The 25843-nt window shown below is 38.0% G+C and overlaps 1 protein-coding gene across 1 annotated transcript in view; it reads left to right on the top strand.

The window, feature by feature from the left end:
- The first annotated feature begins 22515 nt into the window (after positions 1 to 22515).
- SLC4A10 (solute carrier family 4 member 10) overlaps positions 22516 to 25843 on the top strand; it is a 343489-nt gene continuing 340161 nt past the window's right edge. The window contains exon 1 of the mRNA XM_061436804.1: positions 22516 to 22792. Within this exon, the coding sequence (XP_061292788.1) occupies positions 22745 to 22792 (48 nt within the window). The 5' untranslated portion in view covers positions 22516 to 22744. The remainder of the gene's footprint in view (positions 22793 to 25843) is intronic.

The following is a 25843-nucleotide window of genomic DNA, read 5'->3' as shown; positions in this document are numbered from 1 at the left end:
TTTTATCTATGCATGAACCTTACTCTGTGGCTTGTTTCCAATCAATTCCTGATCCCATAACCAATCCTTTTCCTCTTTACTGAACCTTCTTAACTTAGAGATCGTATAACCAGTGTCGCACGTATTGCTTGGTTGCTGTAACACTTTATTTTTACTAAGGTAGCATTTAATATTTATTTCATCCTTCTCTAAAAGCTTCTCAAGAATGATTAATAGACTTTCCTAGAGTTTCTAGTACTTTGGTACTCAAATGAGGTTTTCATACCAGCAACATTGGCATCACCTAGGTGCTTGTGAGAAATGCAGGATCTTGGGCCCCACTTCAGACCTACTGAACTAGAATTTGTATTTTAACAAGATTCCCAGGTGATTCATATGCATAGAACATTGGTATCATGTTTTATTTTACAGAGTTGTCACATGAAACAAGTATTTGTCCAGTGAATAAAAAGCTTCCAGATCAAATATGAGTTGTACTACAAGTCCTTTATTAACAAATTATGTTGAATAGAAACTTTATGAGTTATGTAATATTAACCCATTTGCTAGTTCTGCAAACTCCTAACCCATCCACTATTGACTCTTTTGAATATATTTTATAAATACATCAGTAAATGTCAAAATGCCCATAACATAGTCATTTCAGCATAAGGCAAGTGGTTAGTGAAGGGGTACTGGTTTTAGAATTGAAAGAGAAAGAAATTCAGTTTAAAGTAGCTTTGGAAGAAAATGTTTATTGGCTTTGGTTATCAAACCACAAGAAGTGCTGGACTGTACATAGATTTGAGGGATAATTATTACTTGTCACTCATTACATCTCTCCTTGCTTATTTTCTGTGATGTTTTATGCATTCTCCTGCAAGTATTTTTCCTATGGTGAGTCATGGTCTCATATCAGCTCTAGAGCCTCTCATTCCTCCAGTAGAGAAGCATGGAGACTAGATGTGTCCCGTATCAAGTTTAAGAACCCAGGAGAAAGATACTAATGCTGTTAGCTCACATTGGGTCAGGTGCTCATTTCTGGACCAATAAATTCGAGCTAAGCAGGACATTTTCCATAAAAGAGGCAAAACAATAAAATTCCAATATAAGATCCAAACCATGGCTCAGAACTTGCATTCAACAGATAGGGTGGTTAATATTTTTTCTGCTAGATTCCTTTACTGAATTAATGTCTGGGACTACCAAAGGAATTTTTTGTGTTTGGCTGATATGTCTTGGTGGTTCTTTCCACCCTCTACTAGTCGTTCACACACTGAAATATTGTTATTCTAGAAATGTACTGATGAATAAAGATGGTCTGAAGTTCTCAAAGCTGTTTTCCCCATATCCATTTGTTCCCATGTGGCATCATGTGGCAGGGAAAGCTCTATCCTCACCATAGAGAAATCTATAGCAATCCTGGATTTCAGAGAAGCTCCTTTTTATGCCCAGTCTAAGGCCTGCCCCATGATGATTGACAGAAAGAATCATCTATTTCTTTTAGGGAAATTCTCCACCCTCAGGTGTGATGTACTCTCCATTAGCCAAAGAATAAAAATATTGAATAGTATATTCCTAAAAGTCTCTGTAATTTAGTAATAAGTGATATCAAGTGGGAGATATTAATATATATGTGGGAAATATTTCTGTTGTTCTAGAAGGGCACAGTTGGGCTAAAGATTAATCCATTTTATAGTGTTTAAAGGACACACCTCTGAGCCTTCAACACCAGTATTCTTATTTATGGTTACATCACAGATTTCTTCATGATTATTCTCTCAAAATAAAGACAGTCTTACTTTTAAGAACTGTAACTCTTGAACGCCTACAGTGCTTCTAAAACAAAGCCACTTTAATGTTTTACTTTACCAGTGAGGTTAGTAATAATTTTTGGTTTGAATAATCAATATTGATAACGTGCAGTGTTTAAAGTGTTCTAAGTATGTGGTTCCAGTAGAGTTAGGTGTGGTGGTTTTTACTGTAGAAGTGTTTTTATTAGTTGAGACTCTTCCTGTGAATTTATAGTCTAATGTAGTTTCATAGGACTATGGTGCTATTCATTCATTTATTCATTTAACTAATTACTGCATGCTTTCATTCAGTTGTTCACTAAAAATATTTGTTGAATTCATAATAGACATGCAGAGCGATGATGGATCCTGGAAAAACAACAGGGAACGAGACAAATTTATTCCATACTATCATGGAAGAGACTCTAGTAGAATATTTTGAATGAAGCTCAAAATCAGTATCTTTTTTCACTCTTGGTGGAAAATAAAAACCCAAAACTTCCATGCCCTTATGAAGAGAGTCACACTGTTGTTATCCCTGATGTCCTGACCTGACTCTGGAAATTTTATTTAGTTTACCATAATGATTCATTCATTCATTCAGCTGAATGGCATTCTTTGCTTCCTGTCTCCAGCAGATCTATGTCTACTGGACCACAGGAATTAAAATTTCATGGTGAGAGAACTGACACCATGATACAGTTTAAAAATATTTGTGCACTTTTATGTAATCAGAGATTTTAACAAAAGAAATGATTCTTATTCATTGCTGATCAAACTACTAAACTCTTTTCCCAGTGAATATTCTACCTCCCCTTCTGATAAAAAAGATTTGTTGCTTATTTTATACATATTCTTACAGTTAATTTGTTTGAGACATTATTGTTACATTGTTGTAATTTGAGTTGAATGAGTCCAATTACTTCAATATTTTGCTAACTTGCTGCAGGGAAGGAAGCAAAAACAACAAAAATAAACCTCACAAATAGGATGTAATGAAATAATTTGAAAAGACAAGATTAGGTGTTTATTTTCACTTTACTCCTCTAGTTTTTAAGGTAAACAATAACTGACTTCTATTTTTTTATTTTTTGAGCCTACCTTCCCTCCAGTTTCTGCTGTCTTTGCTTTCTTTCTTAGTCTCCTGGAGTATAATTGTCTATACTTAAATTTCTCTCCTCCTATGGTTTCTTAAATTGCCTCCTACCACTCTATGAATTGCTCTTGTGAAGGTCTTCAATAACTTCCTTCTTGTTAAATACAAGAGGTATTCTCACTCCTCATCTGTTTTGAGTAATGGAAATGCCATTCTTCCAATTTTCAGGCCCAAAACCTTGGCATCATCCTCAATTCTTTTTTCTCCTACATCCTGCATTCCATCCTTAAGCAAATTCTGATGGCTCTACATTCAAAACATATCCAGAACTCCACCATTTCTCATCTAGTTCAAGCCATTATCATTTCTTGGTTGCGTTATTACAATAGCTTCTTACCTGGTTTCTCTACTTTCTTCTTTGCTAACCTGTCTATTCTTGACACTTATTCTCGTTGCTGGAGAACTGATTCACCCAAATTATAGCTTCATGGTCCACTACTTCACTTCCTTCAGGTCTTCATTTACATGTCACCTTCTTAGTGAGGTCTTCTATGGCTACCTACTTAACGTTGAAAATCCAGACATGCCTTATTCTTCTTTCCTGCTCTGTGTTTATTCATTGTACTTATCATCATCTCAGATACTGTATGTTTTGCTCATACCTATTTACTTTTTGTCTTCTCTATCCCTTTACAGGGAGCCCATGGGGTCACACAGAGTCAGACACGACTGAAGCGACTTAGCAGCAGCAGCAGCAGCAGCATCCCTTTACACCAATTAGTCTTTTTGAATTTTTTATTTTCCTACTATATCTCCAGTTCCTAGGACAGAAATTATCAAGTATCTGGCACATAAAAGTGCTCAAATAATTATTCATTGAAAGGAATAAATTTTGTTGTTTCTAGGATAATTTTCCATTGGGTCAGAAATAGTCTGAATAGGTTTATTTCTATAGACATAGGTTTTACTGAGAGGGGGAATATTATATTTTTTTATTCAACTATAATGCACAGCACAGCATAGGGTCTTGTAGGGTATTACAGTTTTGCAGGGGAGCTGAAATAGTTAAAACATCAACACTGATTTATACAAATAAAAACAATTTTAAGAATATATTGAGTTTAAAGATACTTCTGAAGGTTGAGAAATGGTTGGATGTATTGGAAAAATGGTTTCTAGAGTTGCAAACTGGGAATCAGGAATAGTTGAAGCACATATTTAGGTAATAAATGGATCAATGAAAAGTCTGGAAGACTTGAACCTTTTGAAGAAACACAGTCCATCATCAGGCTTTCTCCTGGTCCCAAACCTATATTGCCAACTATTTTCTGATTTGTCTGCCTTCAGATGACTTCCACAACCTCAAATTCAATGAAATTATTATAATGGCCACCATTTGTTGAGGAATTATCATTTACTTGCTGCTATTCTAAGTGCTTCACATGTGCTAGCTGATTTAATCCTCAGAACAACTTTGAGTTGGTTCTTATATTACTTTAGTTTTATAGGTGAGGAAACTGAGACTTTAGGGATTTTTAGAAATTTGCCCAAGGCTACACAGATATTGGGGCTTCCCTGGTAGCTCAGATGGTAAAGCATCTGCCTACAGTGTGGGAGACCCAGATTTGATCCCTGGATCAGGAAGATCCCTTGGAGAAGAAAATGGCAACCCACTCCAGTACTCTTGCCTGGAAAATCCCATGGACCGAGGAGCCTGGTAAGCTACAGTCCATGGGGTCGCAAAGAGTTGGACACGACTGAGCAATTTCACTTCACTTCACTTGACTTCACACCACAGAGGTATTAGGGCTTCCCAGGTGGCTCAGTGGGAAAAGAATCCACCTGCAATTCAGGAGACATAGGAGATGCAGGTTTGATCCTTGGATCAGGAAGATCTCCTGGAGGAGGTCATGGCAACCCATTCTAGTAATCTTGCCTGGAGAATCCCATGAACAGCGGAGCCTGGCAGGCTACTGACTGTAGGGTCACAAAGCATTGAAAAGGACTGAAGTGACTAAACATGCAAGCATACTAATACTAAATGACACTTCTGAGTACAAAGTTATATTCTTAATCACTGTTATTATTTTCAAGATAGAATTTTGTAGGTGTTGTCTCAGTCTGTTTCTTTTACTGTTTTCCATATGTTGTTGAATGTTACCACTGTCTGTCAAGCCAAACTCCTACACATATTTATCTTCTTCTTTTTCTGCATTAGAATAATCAATAAGTCAATGTATTTTTCCTTTTATATATTTCAGATATATAAAGAGATGCCGGGGTCCAGCCCCGGCTGCTCCAGGGTATTCGAAGGGGAGATGGCTTCGGCGAGGATCAGGATACAATAGCTTCAATTAGACATTAATTAGAGATGTAAAGAGTAATAGAATGAGGATAGCTCAGTAGGAAAATTCAGCGGAGAAAAGAGGTTGAGTAGCTTGGTTTACGCGGGAGACCAATAAAACTTCAAGACAAGAAGCTTGCACCACTTACGTAGGCCACAGGCATCCTTCCGTTCTCCCGAAGGAGAGGAGACACTGAGGCCTCCCCGGTCGGATCTTAGAAGCCCAGGCATAATTAGTAAGCATGGCGGGTTCCACGCCCAGATGGAGACTCAGCCAGAGTGAGAGAGAGAGCGACATGGGGAGACCAGTCTTTGGAGGAACTGATCCCAGTTCTTTATTTTCCAGAGTCTGTTTTTATACACTGAGATGTTATACAAAAGTCACGCAGGGACAGCAGTCCTGACTTTGATTAAAGTCAGGTGCTTCACACAAATGTATTCAGAGGTCTTAGGGGTGTTACATCATCTTCTGGCCAGGGGGGCCTGCTGACAATTTACGACCCTCTCCTCGTGACAGTGGTCAGTCAACCAGAACACTTTTTTCTCCAAGGGTGATTATTCTTAAAACAGACGCCACCCAAATAAAGTTACATTTCTATAGGGTAAGGGTGTAGTGGGTTTTAGTTAAGGAAAGAAGTTACTTAGCCTAAGGTCTAACGTGATTAATATCAAAGGTTAATACTTATTTCTTCTATATATTCATTAATGTGTGTAAGGGCAGGGGATGTGGAGTCTTAGCAACAAACATTGGCTCAACAAATGAAAAACCCTTCACCAATACAATTTCTAATCAGCCCACTATACTTATACTAATGGTTTTCTAACTTTTCTAAGGAACCTGTCTTTAGAAGGTTTAAAGCATCTCGTGCCTCTCACGGTTGGGAGGCTGTGAGCAATCACATGTGGCCGGACAACCCTGTCAGGCAGGCTAGAGAACCTTCAGAGGAGTTTGTATGTTGAAACACTCCTATCATGCCCAGGAATTATTATTAACTGGAGCTCTAAGTTAACTCCTTCTCCGAAAGAGGTGGTGGGGTACAGCCCCCCATAAAGTCAGAGGTGTAGGTGAGAGCACAGTAGCAAAGTAGGCAGGCTCTGGTTATGGGGGTAGATGCTTGAGAATTTCCAGGGGTACTCCTGAGGCTCGATCCCACCTTTGCGTATGTCGAGCCTCCTTCCTCATGACCTTTGCCATGGGCGGAGTGCCTCACGCCGGCCCCCAACATACTGGAGTTTTTCTAGTAGTCATGTATGGGTGTGAGAGTTGGACCATAAAGAAAGCTGAGTGCTAAAGAATTGATCCTTTTGAATTGTGGTGTTGAAGACTCTTGAGAGTCCCTTGGACTGCAAGGAGATCAAACCAGTCAACCGTAAAGGAAATCAGTCCTAAATATTCATTGGAAGGGCTGATGCTGAAGCTGAAGCTCTGATACTTTGGCCAGTAAATGCAAAGAACTGACTCATTGGAGAAGACCCTGATGCTGGAAAAGATTGAAGGCAGGAGGAGAAGGGGATGACAGAGGATGAGTTGGTTGGATGGCATCACTGACTGAATGGACATGAGTTTGAGCAAGCTCTGGGAGATGGTGATGGACAGGGAAGCATGGCATGGGCAGTTTATGGGGTCGCAGAGAGTCCGAGCCAACTGGGTGACTGAACTGAGTTGAGGGTGAATAATCTGTCCATGGTTCCCGAACTACTTAGAGACAGAGATTTCAAATTCCATACCTTGCCCATTGTAAGGCACAGAACATTCTTTTAATGTTCTTTGGAAAATTTTGAGTATATGGTATATTTAGAAACCCATAAATTTTTAGTGATAGGTTATGGAATGGTTTGGATACATAAGAGTGTTGACTGACTGACTTAACCTGTTTCAACCAGTTAGTTGCTGGTCTTGAATTTGAGTCAGAGTCCTCAATTTTACCTATTTAAGTATTATGTTAGTGCAGAATACAACATGTTTAGTCCAGTCTCTTATTTAACTAATAAAGGAAATACTAGGGTGTGTAATCTCTCCAGATGGATCCAGAACTAGTTAGAGACAGAAATTTCCAGTTCCATGCCTTGCCCATTTTAAGATGTAGTAAAATGTGGAGGTCAAGAAGCACAGGAGAGCAAACTTGCCTGGACTTAAATCCCAGCCTTGCCATTTACTGAGTCTGTGATTTTGAAAAATTCAGTATTATTTTCTGTAGAGTGGGGAAGGTATCCATATCACAGGGCTAATGTGAAGCTTAAGTAAGTTAATACAGTGAAGCCCTCAGAAATTGCAGCATAGTAAGACAGAGAATGAGATGGCTGGATGGCATCACTGACTCGATGGACGTGAGTCTGAGTGCAGTCCAGGAGATGGTGATGGACAGGGAGGCCTGGCATGCTGCGATTCATGGGGTCGCAAAGAGTTGGACATGACTGAGCGACTGAACTGAACTGAACTGAACTGAAGACTAATGAAAATATTACCTATCATTTTTTATTTAAAAAGTGTAGTAATAATGCTTTCTCCTCCACTGAGTTCCCACTGAGTCTACATTATAGGATCTGTCATTCTGTATTGCAATTCTTTTCATATCTCTACCCACTATGGACTGTGAGATTTTAAAGGGTAGATATCTTGCTCCAGTCAAGGATCTAGCATAGTGTCTAACACACAAGAGGCATTTGATATATATATTTTAAAAAACTAATAAACTTTCTTATCCTTGGAAAATAGCAATTAGATAAATATTTCATAGTCTTTAACACTAAAAAAATAATTTATTGGAAATTTGTGAGTTATCAGGTCTATGAAAGACAGCATGGAAAAAGAATGCTATGTGTTACTTGGCCAAAGAAAGACTTAAACCACCTGGCTCTGGGCATTGCCCCCTGCAAGAATTCTCACCCTGACACAGTAGTTATCACTCCCGTTATTTTGTCTAGACAAAGGATCACATGCTCCCTACTCAGTTTTTTCTGAATGAACTTCAGATCAGATCAGATCAGTCGCTCAGTCGTGTCCGACTCTTTGCAACCCCATGAATCGCAGCACGCCAGGCCTCCCTGTCCATCACCAACTCCCAGAGTTCACTGAGAATCACGTCCATCGAGTCAGTGATGCCATCCAGCCATCTCATCCTCTGTCGTCCCCTTCTCCTCCTGCCCCCAATCCCTCCCAGCATCAGAGTCTTTTCCAAGGAGTCCACTCTTCGAATGAGGTGGCCAAAGTACTGGAGTTTCAGCTTTAGCATCATTCCTTCCAAAGGAATCCCCCAGGGCTGATCTCCTTCAGAATGGACTGGTTGGATCTCCTTGCAGTCCAAGGGACTCTCAAGAGTCTCCTCAAATACCACAGTTCAAAAGCATCAATACTTCGGCCCTCAGCCTTCTTCACAGTCCAACTCTCACATCCATACATGACCACAGGAAAAACCATAGCCTTGACTAGATGGACCTTTGTTGGCAGAGTAATGTCTCTGCTTTTGAATATGCTATCTAGGTTGGTCATAACCTTCCTTCCTTAAACGTCTTTTAATTTCATGGCTGCAGTCACCATCTTTAGTGATTCTGGAGCCCAGAAAAATATAGTGTGACACTGTTTCCGCTGTTTCCCCATATATTTCCCATGAAGTGATGGGATCAGATGCCATGATCTTCGTTTTCTGAATGTTGAGCTTTAAGCCAACCTTTTCACTCTCCACTTTCACTTTCATCAAGAGGCTTTTGAGTTCTTCTTCACTTTCTGCCATAAGGGCGGTGTCATCTGCATATCTGAGGTTATTGATATTTCTCCTGGCAATCTTGATTCCAGGTTGTGTTTCCTCCAGTCCAGTCTTTCTCATGATGTACTCTGCATATAAGTTAAATAAACAGGGTAACAATATACAGCCTTGACGAACTCCTTTTCCTATTTGGAACCAGTCTGTTGTTCCATGTCCAGTTCTAACTGTTGCTTCCTGACCTGCATACAAATTTCTCAAGAGGCAGATCAGGTGGCCTGGTATTCCCATCTGTTTCAGAATTTTCCACAGTTTATTGTGATCCACACAGTCCAAGGCGTTGGCATAGTCAATAAAGCAGAAATAGATGTTTTTCTGGAACTCTCTTGCTTTTTCCATGATCCAGCGGATGTTGGCAATTTGATCTCTGGTTCCTCTGCCTTTTCTAAAACCAGCTTGACCATCAGGAAGTTCATGGTTCACATGTTGCTGAAGCCTGGCTTGGAGAATTTTGAGCATTACTTTACTAGCGTGTGAGATAAGTGCAATTGTGCGATAGTTTGAGCATTCTTTGGCATTGCCTTTCTTTGGGATTGGAATGAAAACGGACCTTTTCCAGTCCTGTGGCCACCGCTGAGTTTACCAAATTTGCTGGCATATTGAGTGCAGCACTTTCACAGCATCATCTTTCAGGATTTGGAAATACTCAACTGGAATTCCATCACCTCCACTAGCTTTGTTCGTAGTGATGCTTTCTAAGGCCCACTTGACTTCACATTCCAGGATGTCTGGCTCTAAGTCAGTGATCACACCATCGTGATTATCTGGGTTGTGAAAATCTTTTTTGTACAGTTCTTCTGTGTATTCTTGCCATCTCTTCTTAATATCTTCTGCTTCTGTTAGGTCCATATCATTTCTGTCCTTTATCGAGCTCATCTTTGCATGAAATGTTCCTTTGGTATCTCTAATTTTCTTGAAGAGATCCCTAGTCTTTCCCATTCTGTTGTTTTCCTCTATTTCTTTGCATTGATCGCTGAAGAAGGCTTTCTTAACTCTTCTTGCTATTCTTTGGAACTCTGCATTCAGATGTTTATATCTTTCCTTTTTTCCTTTGCTTTTTGCTTCTCTTCTTTTCACAGCTCTTTGTAAGGCCTCCCCAGACAGCCATTTTGCTTTTATGCATTTCTTTTCTATGGGAATGGTCTTGATCCCTGTCTCCTGTACAATGTCACGAACCTCATTCCATAGTTCATCAGGCACTCTATCAGATCTAGGCCCTTAAATCTATTTCTCACTTCCACTGTATAATCATAAGGGACTTGATTTAGGTCATACCTGAATTGTCTAGTGGTTTTCCCTACTTTCTTCAATTTAAGTCTGAATTTGGTAATAAAGAGTTCATGGTCTGAGCCACAGTCAGCTCCTGGTTTTGTTTTTGTTTACTGTATAGAGCTTCTCCATCTTTGGCTGCAAAGAATATGATCAATCTGATTTCGGTGTTGACCATCTGGTGGTGTCCATGTATAGAGTCTTCTCTTGTGTGGTTGGAAGAGGGTGTTTGTTATGACCAGTGCATTTTCTTGGCAAAACTCTATTAGTCTTTGAATGAACTTAAAGAAGCCTAAATATGAAGCAGAGTTTGTATGCATTGTTGGTGACACAGATACTTCATTTTTGGCTTGATCAGGATTACTGTTAAAATTTTATGTCTGTAGTACCAACTTTGAGTTTGGATTTGGTGCTCTTATTCTTTTTTGTGGTAATTAGAACTGGGGTAAACTTTTCCTCTGGCAACCTTGACAAATTAGAGATAAGTTATAGCATGACACAGAAAGAAAATGCTTCAATGGCAGGTGGCCTGGATTAGAATTTTGACTCTACTGCTTAATAGCTCTGTGGATTTCAGTGTTATTTAACTTCACTTAGCTTTAGCATTCTCATGTATAAATAGAGGTTAAATTTACATATCTCAGAGTTGATATGAGGAGTAAATTAAATAATCATACAAAATACTTGATAGTATCTGATGTGTAGTAAACACTAAATAGATGGTAGGTATTTGTTTTTAAACAATGGATGTCATGTTAGTTCATTTAGGATCTATCATAATACAGTGCTATATATTGTTTTCTAAATAATTATAGATATTTAGCTATTAAATATTAATACTATTAGATACAACTAATATAAAAACATTAAAATTTTTTCCTTTCAGGAAAGGTAAGGACTGTAGTTAGAGAAACATAAAGTATAGGGATCAATTTTGAAATAGGTGATGCACAGATGTATCAGAGTTTCTTGTTAAAATACAGATTCCATGTCATCATCCCAATTTGCTGGAGATGGGACCTAGGAATCACACATTTTCAGAAGCACTCAACTGTATTCTAATGTAAATTGCCCTTGGATAAGCTTTAAGAAATACTTACCTATAAGGTATGTTCTTTCTTGAGAATTGTTAACTGATTTAAATGTTTCATTTTTATATGAAATTATTTCTACTGAGATTACTTAACCTCTAACACTGATAATACAGCACATGGTAGACCTCTTAGTTTGTGAGTATGTGAAATGATAGCATCTGTATTTTCTAGGTGGAATTTCAAGGTCATATGGATTGTATTAATTCTTCTATTAAATCAATTATCAATTTTATTTGAAAAAAACATGCTTCTGATTATAATGTCCAATTTAAACTAATATTTGTAATAAATTGAGTATTTAGTTTCTTTGCCCATGTTAGTTATTTAATCTTGATTTAGAGACCATCAACTTTAAACACCAAAACAAGGCACACAAGCAAAAATAAAAAACCTGGAAGCAGACTCCAGTCAACCCTTCCTCCTGAATTCTACATTGAGCAACAGTTACTATTTATACTTATGTAGTATGAACATAATAATGCTTATGCTTTTTTATATGCCTCTCTACTGTAATGTTCTCCTAACTTACTTTTTAATATGGCAAACTCTTTCATATGTTTCCTATACACTTCTCCTTTGGGAAGTCTTCTCTAATTTCCCTTGTTTCCGCTAATCTGGATTAGGTCCCCTTTCTATTTCTTTCATATGCTTGTTACAGTGTTATAGGAAATGTCTGGAGTGTTTATTTTCCTTCCATACTGTGAGCTCCTTGTGTCAGGCACTTTGGATTTTCAGTTCCTAGTACAATACTGGCTCATAGGACATACTTAGTAAATGTCTACTAAATGAATAAATCAATTTATAATGTATTTTTCTGGGTTTATGAGATGATTGTGAGAAGTAGCATTGAATTCAGACCCTTTAATCAAAGTTAACTTTCTTATCACAAGTAAAAGAAGAATTTTCAGTTGTTTGATTTTGTCTTGTTTATTAATATTGAAGTAAAATAGCCTTTTTAATCTTAATTGTTCTTCCCCCTACATTTACTTAACTGCCTTACATTTCCTTATTTGAATATTGACATTTAATGTCTCAGAAATGAATGAAGCAATAGAAAAGTCAATTTTAAGTTTGAGAGGCCTAAACCCAGGTGGACACAATTCCCAATAACAGCATTGTAAGAAAAGATGAGCACTGAAGAATTGATGCTTTTGAACTGTGGAGTCGGAAAAAGACTGTTGAGAGTCCCTTGGACTGCAAGGAGATCAAAACAGTCAATCCTAAAGAAAATCAATCCTGAATTTTCATTGGAAGGACTGATGGTGAACCTGAAACTCCAATACTTTGGCCACCTGGTGGGAAGAGCTGATTCATTAGAAAAGACCCTGATGCAGGCAAAGATTGAAGGCAGAAGAAGAAGGGGACAACAGAGGACAAGGTGGTTGGATAGCATCACTGACTCAGTGGACTTAATGAGCAAGCTCTGGGAGATGAAGGACAGGGAAGCCTGGCATGCTACAGGCCATGGGGTTGCATGAGTGACTGAACAACAACAAGAAAAGATGAAGAGCTAGGCTGTCCATAGCAGAAAATTTTCTGGAGGGGAGGGATTAGAAAGGAGCAAGAGCTTTAATTGCTAGTGTGTATACCACCCTTATGGCAGAAAGTGAAGAGGAACTAAAAAGCCTCTTGATAAAAGTGAAAGAGGAGAGTGAAAAAGTTGGCTTAAAACTCACCATTCAGAAAACGAAGATCATGGCTTCTGGTCCCATCACTTCTTGGGAAATAGATGGGGAACCAATGGAAACAGTGTCAGACTTTATGTTTTGGGGCTCCAAAATCACTGCAGATGGTGATTGCAGCCATGAGATTAAAAGACGCTTACTCCTTGGAAAGAAAGTTATGACCAACCTAGATAGCATATTCAAAAGCAGAGACATTACTTTGCCAACAAAGGTCTGTCTAGTCAAGGCTATGGTTTTTCCAGTGGTCATGTATGGATGTGAGAGTTGGACTGTGAAGAAAGCTGAGCACCGAAGAATTGATGCTTTTGAACTGTGATGTTGGAGAAGACTCTTGAGAGTCCCATGGACTGCAAGGAGATCCAACCAGTCCATTCTAAAGGAGATCAGTCCTGGGTGTTCTTTGAAGCGATGAAGCTAAAGCTGAAACTCCAGTACTTTGGCCACCTGATGTGAAGAGTTGACTCATTGGAAAAGACTCTGATGCTGGGAGGGATTGGGGCCAGGAGGAAAAGGGGACGACAGAGGATGAGATGGCTGGATGGCATCACCGACTCGATGGATGTGGGTTTTGGTGAACTCTGGGAGTTGGTGATGGACAGGGAGGCCTGGCATGCTGGGATTCATGGAGTCGCAAAGAGTCGGACACGACTGAGCATCTGAACTGAACTGACTGAACTGAACCTTGAGAGAGAGTCTTGTATTCTTTCTTCAGTTGTTGAGCCTTTGGGGTTGGAGGACAAAGAGAGAATGATAGATAATTCAGATAAATTTGTAGTATTTTAAGTAGAACCATTTCCAAGTCCTAAGTAGAGGCTTTGAAAGCTTCTCCATTAGAGATACAGCATGGAAGAATAGGATAGATATATTTTTATAGTAGTAAATGATCACCTTTAAAGGTTCTTTGGATATTATATTTTTCAATCAGGACTTCAGTTTCATATTTATGATAGATAATTCTGTTGTTTGAAATGTGGTCAAAATAAAAAATGAACAAACTGGAGGAATCACACTCCCTGACTTCAGACTATACTACAAATCTACAGTAATCAAAACAGTATGATACTGGTACAAAAACAGGTACATAGACCAATAGAACAATATAGAGAGCCCAGAAAAAAATCCATACACTTATGGTAATTAATATAAGACAAAAGAGGCAAGAATATACAATGGAGGAAAGGCAGTATCTTTAATAAGTAGTTCTGGGAAAACTGGACAGCTGTGTGTAAAAAAAATAAAATTAGAACATTCTCCAGTACCATATTCAAAAATAAACTCAAAATGGATTAAAGACCTAAATATAAGTCTGGATACCATAAAAGTTCCCAGAGGAAAAGATAGGCAGAACACTCTTTGACATAAATCACAGCAATATTTTTTTTTGATCTCTCCCCTACAGTAAAGGAAATAAAAGCATAAATAAACAAATGGGACTTAATTAAATTTAAAACCTTTTACACAGCAAGGAAAACCACTGACAAAACAAAAAGACAACTTACTAAATGGGAGAAAATATCTGCAAATGATATGACCAACAAGGGATTAATATCCAGCATGTATGAACAGCTCATATAACATCATCAAAAAAACAGACAACCCAATTAAAAATCATCAGAAGAACTGAATAGGCATTTCTCCAAAGAGAAAATGCAGATGGTCAACAAGCACATGAAAAGATGCTCAACGTAACTAATCATCAGGGAAATGCAAATCCAAACCACAGTTGAGATTTCACCTCATCAGAATGGCTATCATCAAAAAGAACACAAATAACAAATGTTGGCAAGGATGTGGAGAAAAAGAAAAGCTTGTACACTGTTGGTGGGGAATGTAAATTGGTGCAGCCACTATAGAAAATGGTATGGAGGTTTCTCAAAAAACTAAAAATAAAACTTCCATATGACTTAGAAATTCCACTCCTGGCTATGTAGCCGAAAAATACCAAAACACTAATTTGAAAAGATACATACATCAAAATGTCATAGCAGCTTTATTTACAATAGCCAAGATATGGAAGCAACTTAAGTCTCCATCAACAGATGAATGAATACAGAAGATTCATACATACACACCACACACACACACACACACACAGGAAAACTTCTCAGCCATGAAAAAGAAGGAACTTTTGCAATTTACATCAAAATGGATGGACTTGGAAGGCATTATGCTAAGTGAAACAAGTTAGTGAAAGACAAATTACGATATCACATGTGGAATCTAAAAAAATACAATAAACGAATGAATATAGCAGAAAAGCTGACTGACAGATATAGAGAACAAACTAGTAGTTACCAGTGTGGGGGCAATGTGGGGTCAGAGAGTGAAGGTACAATCTTTTGGGTGTAAGATAGGCTCAAGGATGTATTGTACAACATAGGGAATATAGACAATATTTTGTAATAACTCTAAATGGAAAGTAAACTTTAAAAATTGTACATAAAGTATTTTTACAGTTTTAAAAAATTTAAAAAGTATTCAACCATTAGGGAAAAAAAGTAATTCCCATTCCACCCCCTAATTTTTAAAAGGAATATGTAAATGAAACACGCTGAAATATTAACAGCAATTATCTCTTGATGGTGGGATTATGAATGTCTGTCATTTTTATATTTATACTGGTCTGAATATTGAAAAAATTCCGGAATGAAATTGCTTGTGATTTCATCTTGGTTTGCTTGGTTAAACATCACTCATCTTATTTATAGTTCATGTCTTTATCTTCCCCGTTAATCCTTAGTTCAGCAGTGTATCCCTACTTCATACTATTTTAATATTCTGGACATCTCATTCTCTACCATCAGTTCAATTCAGTTCAGTCACTCAGTCGTGTCCCGACTCTTTGCGACCCCATGACCTGCAGCACGCCAGGCCTACCTGTCCATCACCAACTCCCAGAGTTCACTCAGACTCACGTCCATCGAGTCAGTGATGCCATCCTGCCATCTCATCCTCTGTCATCCCCTTCTCCTCCTGCCCCCAATCCGTCCCATCATCAGAGTCTTTTCCAATGAGTCAACTATTTGTATGAGGTGGCCAAAGTACTGGAGCTTCAGCTTCAGCATCATTCCCTCCAAAGAAATCCCATGGCTGATCTCCTTCAGAATGGACTGGTTGGATCTCCTTGCAGTCCAAGGGACTCTCAAGAGTCTTCTCCAACACCACAGTTCAAAAGCATCAAATCTTTGATGCTCAGCTTTCTTCACAGTCCAACTCTCACATCCATACATGACCACTGGAAAAACCATAGCCTTGACTAGATGGACCTTTGTTGGCAAAGTAATGTCTCTGCTTTTGAATATGCTATCTGGGTTGGTCATAACTTTCCTTCCAAGGAGTAAGCGTCTTTTAATTTCATGGCTGCAGTCACCATCTGCAGTGATTTTGGAGCCCCCCAAAATAAAGTCTGACACTGTTTCTACTGTTTCCCCATCTATTTCCCATGAAGTGATGGGACCAGATGCCACAGTACTTTGAAATAATCACCTGTTTCGTTTTCTAGAGAGGCAAGGATTATATCTTATTTATCTTTTTACTGACATATATTATAAAATAGGTGTTTGATAATTCTTTTTGTTGAACTAATTCAAAAAAAGTTATTTTATGAGTAGCCCAAATTAAAGGTTCATATAAGATTTTTCTCTTCATTAGAAAAAACTGCTTATAAATAGGTAGAAAAGACATAAGTGAAGACATATGAATTGTGGAACTCTGAATATTATTGCAAGTTTAGAACACAAGTTCAGGTTCTTAGTTAATGTAAGACCATGTATATAATGTATCTGAACATCATGTATAAAATACATCTGAAGACTATCTTCACTAATAGTTTGGTTGCTTGCGATGAAGCTTAGAAATTGCTGTGAGAAAGAGTTTTGATAGCTTTTCTTCCCTTTTTCCTGTATGGCATTTGTCATCCCTTGTCATCTTTTTTTTTTTTTGACAATGTAAACTCAATAATAAACACTGAGATATTTTTCTTGTTTGTCTTAATTTGAGAATGTATAATAAAATTCACACATGAGACACTGTGAATAATGATTAATTTTTCATAACTTTATAGAAAAAGGACAAGTTAAGGATTATTTAGCTATTAGATTATTTCAGTAATAAGTGTGATAGTGATTATTTTCAAGTTAGGAATAGAAATGATACATTTAGGACCATTTAACAAAGACAGTGATAATTAGGCTTAAAGGCTGATAATTGGAGATGTAATAAGTTGAGGCATACATATACTTCTTGTTTACATAACAAGTAAAGAAAAATTAGAATATTTTTCCCACAAAAGGAAATTCCCTAAGGATTTTAAATCTCTACAGTAAAGGTGAGAAAAATGCTATTAAAAGTTAATCATTTTGTCTTCTAGTCTACCTCTGTTTTTTGCACATATTGTTCCTTAAGCACTTATCAAATATTTTATTTCTTCTTTTCTAAAGTATGACCTCTGAGTCCAGGATTATTGTTTGTCCCTGTGTTATTGCTAACATGATATATACTCAAATATTTACTGAATTGAGTTAAATTGGATTAAGATGCTATCCTCTAGTACTCAATTTAGAGGGCAGGCCTACTATAGGTTTCCCTGTATGAGTCAAAGAATGAAAATCAAGTCTTTGTTCCAAAAAAGCCAGTCATGAACTAAGAGAAATGTGACTCAGAGGATTTCTTAAATCTGGACATTCACCCAACATTGTAATGAGCTTCCTAATTATTTCATATGTTCCTTTTCTAATAGTTGATGGCTAGAATCATGACTATCAAGTTGGTGGCTAAGAACATCTGTAAAAAAGGAGTAATATTTGATGCCTTTAAACTCTAGTATTATACAATGAAGTTCCTTGTTGTGTGCCAGATTTGGGACTGGAAATTCTTACCCTTTTCTTTGTTGGTCAGATATCACTATTTTTAAGCTGTCAAGAAAGAGCTTTTTTGTTATTTCTTGAGCTTGTTAAATTTAACTAAATACTTTTGGATTGGTAAATCAGCCAGATCTACATAATATGTTTTAGTTGTTCAGAACATTTGTACAGGTTCCAAAAGGTAGAAGCACAAAGGGATAAAAATAAGTAAAAGATATAAACAGTGCTATGATACTTTTACATATGTGAAAAACAGTTTTTGAAATATTAATATTAAGCTAGTAATGTAATCACCAATATAGTATTAGTATTCAGAATATATTTCTGATCTTGTTGCCTACCTAAAGTTCAGATACAAAAAAGAGATGAAGCAAAGGACTTTGAAGTCTAAACCAGAAACCTAATATTACCAGAACTGAAAAGGTATTCTCTTGAAAGACTAGTGTTGGCAGTACTTTTTAAAATCCAGTGTCTTCTTCAAATACAAATACTATTAGATGGCTTCTTTTCTAAGATAAACATTGCATTAATGTGCGTATCTTAACCCCCAGGGCTTAAAATAGCAAAAGGAGGTAGGAACTGAAAGGATATTGGGTGCATGCTGACTTGTATACTTGGGGGATTAATAAAAAATTGAGGTCAGCAAGAGTCCCATGATGCGGGACAGATCAAGGAAGGAAGCACACCGTGGAGGTTGTGTTCCTTTCCTGCTGGCCACAACGTGAGCAGCTGGAGAGGAAGGTGGCTCTTGTGTTTAATGCTTTCTGTAATTCCTCTCTGTTTGTATGGTTGGCTTGTGGCCGATCACTGCTTTATTTCATTCATCAGAGAGGAAAATTCCACTTTAATATTGCTGGGTATGATAAAATAGCTTCGGTAGCACAGCGCCTTGCACATAGTAGGACTGACTGAATGAAATCTGACTATTGTCTCATTCCAGTAGAGTGTCTGAAGCACTCAGTTTGTTGGACAAATTCAGTCTCGCAGTATTTAATGTGGTGTTTGAAAGTGTCAAAATGTTCTAATAAAATCTTATTGGATTTCTAAATGAGAACAGACTAAATAGGAATGCATTTTTAACAATCCAAGATACAAGGAAACTTGACTATAGTGTAAAGAACTCTGGACTTGAAAAAGCATGAGTTACCTGGGAGTATTCCTGCAGATATTATGTAGTTGAAAAAAAGCAGCTCATGCAATTTGGATTTCCTCTTCCCTGCCTTCTGTTCACTTTACCTCCTGAGTTTGAAAATTAATGGAGAAGTTGATCTCTAAGAGCCTGTCTGTTACTACCATCCAAATACTAACCAGGCCTGACCCTGCTTAGCTTCTGAGATCAGAAGAGTTCAGGTGCATTCAGGGTGAATGGCCACAGACTATCTGTTAAATTGGATGGTTTTCCTCAGTGTGTATGCCCAGCAGTGGGATTGCTGGGTTGTATGACAGTTCTATTTCCAGTTTTTTAAGGAATCTCCACACTGTTCTCCATAGTGGCTGTACTAGTTTGCATTCCCACCAACAGTGTAAGAGGGTTCCCTTTTCTCCACACCCTCTCCAGCATTTATTGCTTGTAGAGTTTTGGATAGCAGCCATTCTGACTGGTGTGAAATGGTACCTCATTGTGGCTTTGATTTGCATTTCTCTGATAATGAATGATGTTGAGCATCTTTTCATGTGTTTGTTAGCCATCTGTGTCTTCTTTGGCGAAATGTCTGTTTAGTTCTTTGGCCCATTTTTTGATTGGGTCATTTATTTTTCTGGGATTGAGCTGCAGGGGTTACTTGTACATCAATGTTCATCGCAGTACTATTTATAATAGCCAGGACATGGGGGCAACCTAGATGTCCATCAGCAGATGAATGGATAAGAAAGCTGTGGTGCATATACACAATGGACTATTACTCAGCCATTAAAAAGAATACATTTGAGTCAGTTCTAATGAGGTGGATGAAACTGGAGCCTATTATACAGAGTGAAGTATGCCAGAAAGAAAAACACCAATACAGTATACTAACACATATATGGAATTTAGAAAGATGGTAACGATAACCCTATATGCGAGACAGCAAAAGAGACACTGATGTATAGAACAGTCTTTTGGACTCTGTGGGAGAGGGCGAGGGTGGGATGATTTGGGAGAATGGCATTGAAACATGTAAATTATCACATGTGAAATGAATCGCCAGTCCAGGTTTGATGCATAATACAGGGTGCTCGGGGCTGGTGCACTGGGATGACCCAGAGGGATGGTATGGGGAGGGAGGTGGGTGGGGAGTTCAGGATAGGGAGCACGTGTACACCCGTGGTGGATTCATGTCAATGTATGGCAAAACCACTACAATATTGTAAAGTAATTAGCCTCCAATTAAAATAAATAAATTTATATTAAAAAAAAATTGAATGGTTTTGCCGGTAACAATTCTGCTACCTAGTGATGATCTTATTCCCAGAAGTTATCAATACTTACCTCATTCACTGGAATTTGTTTAATATCCGGATATATTCTGTCAGGTTATGAACCTTAATTTTAAAGCCTGAAGTTGAAGACAAAGATAGTAGATTAAATGAGGATTACTTTATCTTTCTCCACTTTGTTTTTGCTAGGCTAGCATTCAACCTCTTGGATCAGAGACCTTTAGATACATGGGCTTTTTTGGTTTTTAGAAGTCTAACATCTGCTGTCAAAATTCTGAGTAAGTTTTATACTGGTAGAAATAGTAGCTCTAGCATACGTAAGCACTTAAGAAATGATTGTTTCAGCAAAATATCTATATGGTTTAATAATACACATTATTATAGGAAAATAGTAATTAAAAGTAACTTAAAATACTGTTTTATTTTTTGACTCTTGGAATAAAAGAGTTCAGACTTTTTCCTAGTTATATTTAAATTCTGTTTTTAAGAAATATAAACTGGGTGACTTAGGGTTTCTTAATGATATAGAAATAATTGTTCTAAATAGAAGTTATTTTTCTTCTAGTCAGTTGTGTGTGATTATTTGTTATGGTCATTTGAGTAAGAATAGAGCTTTTATTTTCAGTTCATGGTAGAAAGTCAAGTTCAGAACTTATGGTTACTAGAGGAAAAGGATGGGGGAAGGTATAGTTAGGGAGTTTGCGTGGACATTTACACACTACTATATTTTAAATGGATAACCAACAAGGAATTGCTCTTGAACTCTGCCCAATATTTTGTGGCAGCCTGGATGGGCGGGAAGTTTAGGAGAGAATGGATACATATATATAACGGCCGAGTCCCTTCACTGTTCACCTGAAACTATCACAACATTGTTTGTTAATCGGCTATACCCCAGTACAAAACAAAAAATTAAAAAAAAAGAAAATCTAGTTTAGCCCTAGATTAGCAAATTCTTAATCAGACATCTTATTATTTAAATCCTTGGTTTCATCTTCATGTGCTGTACACAAAGTTGCTACTCAAATATATTAATCATTATGGCTTAAGAATAAAATATTTTCTTATCAAAATAATAGGAGTTTATATTATAAAAATTGCATTAACAAGGAAAATAGATATGTATAATTCCACCTATGATGAGCATTGTGGAAAATTTTTGTGTGTTGCAGAAAATAATTACTATTCAGTCCTTCTGATGAAGAGTTTTTAAAATCTGGTGAAATTTTTCTTACTTAAAACAAACTATCTTAATAATTTTGTCATTATCTTTTAACCTTTCTTCATTTGTAACCTCCTACTCAATCTGGGGTCCACTGATATATGATTTCATTACTTTAGGAAATATGTATAGTCACTCAAAAAACAGTATCAACAGCTTTTCCTACAGAAGAGCTTCTTGAACTTTTTTTTTCTTCCATGTATTTGTTGGAGAATCCCCCACCCCTCTTTCACTGAGACTTGTAAAGCAAAAGGGTATGTTCTTGGGCTACTTTGGTTTAGATTAATTCTTTTTAAAGTTCTTTAGTTTCCTCTCGGAGAAATGATACAAAAATACACAGGGAGGGAGATGGGAGGGGGTTCAGCTGGGAGGGGACATGTGTATACCTGCAGCTGATTCGTGCTGATGTGTGGCAGAGGCTAACACAATACTGTAGAGCAGTTGTCCTCCAATAATTGTATTTTGTCCTATACTTCTCAATATTATACAATTATAATCTTTGATAATTATTAGTTACTCAAAAATACATCCTTTCCCTGTTATTTTTGTTGGGAAATAATAGAAAGATACTTTATTTGTAGCAATGTGTGATATCTAAGGTTTTCACAATTAAAATATTGCAAGTATTTGCCTGCCAAATTCTTCTTAAGTCAGCAATGACCTAAAATGCTGAATTTTTTTGTTAGTGCATAATGTAGTTTCACTAAGAGATCAATTTTGATGTCATCTTACCTGTTTTTAGTGACCCCAGCTATTCAGAGCAGGATACCAAGTACCTTATTAGCATCATCTTGTTTGAATTTTGTCTCCTGTCGGTTTCTGGGAATAAAGTGAATTGGTTCAAAGTGTCAAAATCTGGCTGAACTGATTGGAGTCCACCTTGGACTAGTCTATATAAGAAGTTAGCGTCTTATGTGAGTGTCTTAATGTCCATCAGACTTGCAGCATTGCAGACTGTACTTTATGCCAGTAGCCAGGTGTGGGCAGTGATACTGGGCTGGGGAAATCTTTCTTACCGGCCCAGGAATCCAAGGCATTCAGTGCAAAACCTGGCTAGCAGCCCGAGTGAGTAGGAGCCATGTGACTCTGGTGAGTTGGAGTGTGCAATTGCCTCCTGCTTCAGAGCTACCTGATCCGAATACTAAGCAGAGCGAGTGCCGGGCTGAGTGTAAGACACTGAAGACACTGCAGAGAAAGGTGCTTATTCCAGAGGCGTTACAGAACATGGAGATTAAAGACCAGGGAGCTCAAATGGAGCCGCTGCTGCCTACGGTAAGAGATAACCTGCTGTCACGTAGATTAACAGCGTTTGCAGCAAAACCTGTCAGGCAAGCGGTTTGCAGGCTAGGTTCAGCGAGTGTACTTTTGGGGTGGTGGATAGCTCCCACGACATATGGACAGGGGTCTCCTCCCATCTTGGGTGACTGAAATGCATAATACGAAGCACATGATTTTTTTTCCCCCTTCTCAACATGGATGCACGACGGTGATGAAATGTCTCATGTTTGCTGCTGTTTGAAGAGATGGCTAGGTTTAGCAGCAGGGGCAGCTGTGTATCTCTTTCCCTGTCTGTTACTGCCTGTCTGTCTGTTAGGCTGTGCAGTCAAGCCCCTGCAAAGAAGCCCTCATTTAATCATTTTTCTTCTGTGATAAATTTCCTCCCCATGCCTCATCCCTCTGCCAGTGAGGTGAGGGAATCTGCTGCTGTTATAGCTCTAGAGATTTAGTCTCTGCAGAAAAGAGGGAAAAGGAAAACAGAAGGATCGTGTATGTGTGTGTGTGTGCGTGTGTGCGTGCGTGCTGTCAGTTTCTCTCAAAGGGAAATGTGTCATGGTTCACATACAAAGAAGGTATGCATTTTGGGGGTCAGGCACACGATTCAGTTTTGAATATCTGAAATGTCCCTGAACTGTCATTTAGAAATTGCCTGTTTATCTCTAGGTCACAGGCTGCCTCCCTGGATCTGATTCCTGGGTGAGCAGTTGATTTGCCTCTCCTCTCCACAATCTTTGGCTGGCTCACAGACTTTGTAGTTCTTCAGGCAACATCCTTTCTCAGTCTAGAGCAGCTGATGTTGCTGTGTTCAAGGGAAAAAAAAGAAAATAAAAACAACAGTACTATTTTCTTGAGGCAACAGAGATGCCACGCGCTAGCTTCCAGCCATCTATCAGCGCTGTCACGGCTCAGGGCAGCAGAAATCTCCTCCCTGCACCAAACCAGGCCGAGGGGCTGTTCTCAGCTCTCTGTTACTCAGGTTGGTGACCCACCTTGCAGACTTGGGACTGGCAGCAAGCTGTCCATTTCTGAGCCCATTCCTAGTCTTTGAACACATCTTTCAATCAAATAATTCCCCAGGGGGAGTGAGTAAATTCTGGGCCACTGTATATTTAGGGCCTTACCTCTCCTGCCGGGCTCAAAATCTGCAAAAGATTCCAGTTTGCATCCCGGAATTGGCTGTGGTTACTGAGCATGCCCAGTTCTCCTCAGGACACCAGTCTTGGGCAGGGAGGGAGCTGGGAGATGAGAATAATGCAGGGGTCACCACTAAGAATGGAGCCTAGATATAAGGCAGGGGAATGTCAAAGAGGGGGAAAAAGGAAAGCTTGCCAATTAGCCTGCCTGCTTAAAATAGAGATATTTCTTTACAGATCAAAGTGGAGTTATTTTACAAAAATGAGACTAAAAGGCTTATCTGTATTTCCAAACTTGAATAGATACATAAATTAGGATTCTGTGGATATTCAGAATAAAGGGTATCAAGAATGTCAGAGAATAATTATACCCTGTATGAGAGAGAGGAACTAAACACAGGAATTGGGGAATGGAGTTTTAAGGAAGATTAAGATATAGGGGAAGAACCTTTTTTTTTTTTTTTTTAAGTGGGAAAAGGGTTTGGAAGTTGTCCTAGAAAAGCAGGCTGAAGTCAGTTTGATGTGGTATATGAATTGTCCCAGGTGGGAAATATTTAAAGGGTTTAGGACCAAATGAGGATTAACTGGAAAAATTTAGAAGATGATGACATTATTGGGCTAGATGGACAAACAGTTTGTGACTTAAAAGAGTAGAGAAAATACAAGTTTAACTAGAAAAGGTCTGCAGTAAGTGAAAGTGCATTTCATGTGGATTATGCCCAGCACAAAATTGTTACAAAAGTTAATAGCAAGAGAGAATCATCTTAGCAGTTCATTATAAGGAAAATAAGCATGAGAGGCTAGAAATCTTGTTGAATTATTGGCCTACTTTTATATCTGTATAGTATTTTCAACCTCTTCAATTGCTTTTATGACCTCTCTGCCTCAAATAATCATGTTGAGTAAAGCAGATTTTACTGTCTTAATTTTACATATAAGGAATGAAGACACAGGTAGTTTGAAACACATGTTTAAGGTCATATTAGTGATGAAATCAGAACTACAACATAGGTCTTTTAAATCTAGTTCAGAAAATAAAGCTTTTTTTAAAAAATATATTATTAACCAGACCTATAATAGTTGGACACTGGGCTGGAGTTTTTATACTTGGAAGAAAAAGGAAGAGATAGTTTGGGGCTCTGTTTTAGAAAATTAATCAGATGACTTTGCAAATAATTATGTGAGAGGCAGTATGACATAGTATTTTAAAACACAGTCTTACAGGTTCCAGCACTGCTACTTACATGCTATATAATTTTGGAAGACAGATTTAAGTCTTAGTTTCATCAACTGAAAAATGGGAAGGTGATGGTACTTTTCTCTTGTGTTTTGTGATTAACAAATGAAATAATCTATGGGAAATGGCTGGCATTTAGTTCTAAGTAAAAGCTGCTGTTATCATTGTTGATGGAAGTACAGATGAGATAAATTCTAGGTTTAAGGCTTTTGTGACAGATGGCTTATCAGGACTATCTGCTCAGAAGGAAAAGTAGGGAAATGGAACCCTGGCAAACACCGTACAATGGAGGTGGAAGGTGGAGTTTTTAGTTAGAGCTATGGAAACTTCGCAGCAGAAAGGCATTAAAAGCCAAGATTAGATATGGGAAAGCAGCAGTCAGAGGTAGGCAGAGAAGTAAGAGAGAGAGAAAAACAATAAGAATGGATAAGAATGCAAATGCCTGAATATAGTAATTCTGACTTAAGTGAAAGGGTAGAATACATTCTTCTTAAGTCTCCAACTTTTACTTTAATTTAGTATATGTAGAGTACATCTTCAGACTTTGTGTGAAGGAGGCCCTGCCATGTCCCCTTTTCTCTTAGTCCTTCCAAGCGAGTGTCAGAGATTATTTTCTTCTGTTGCACCAGACATTGTTGCGTTTGTAGGCCCTAGATACCCTAAGGTTAGGACATT

This window comes from Bos javanicus, chromosome 2 (assembly GCF_032452875.1).
Source record: "Bos javanicus breed banteng chromosome 2, ARS-OSU_banteng_1.0, whole genome shotgun sequence".
NCBI classification, from domain to species: Eukaryota; Metazoa; Chordata; class Mammalia; order Artiodactyla; family Bovidae; genus Bos; species Bos javanicus.
The sequence above is the reverse complement of the archived record's forward strand: the minus strand, read 5'-3'. Positions and strand labels throughout refer to the sequence as shown.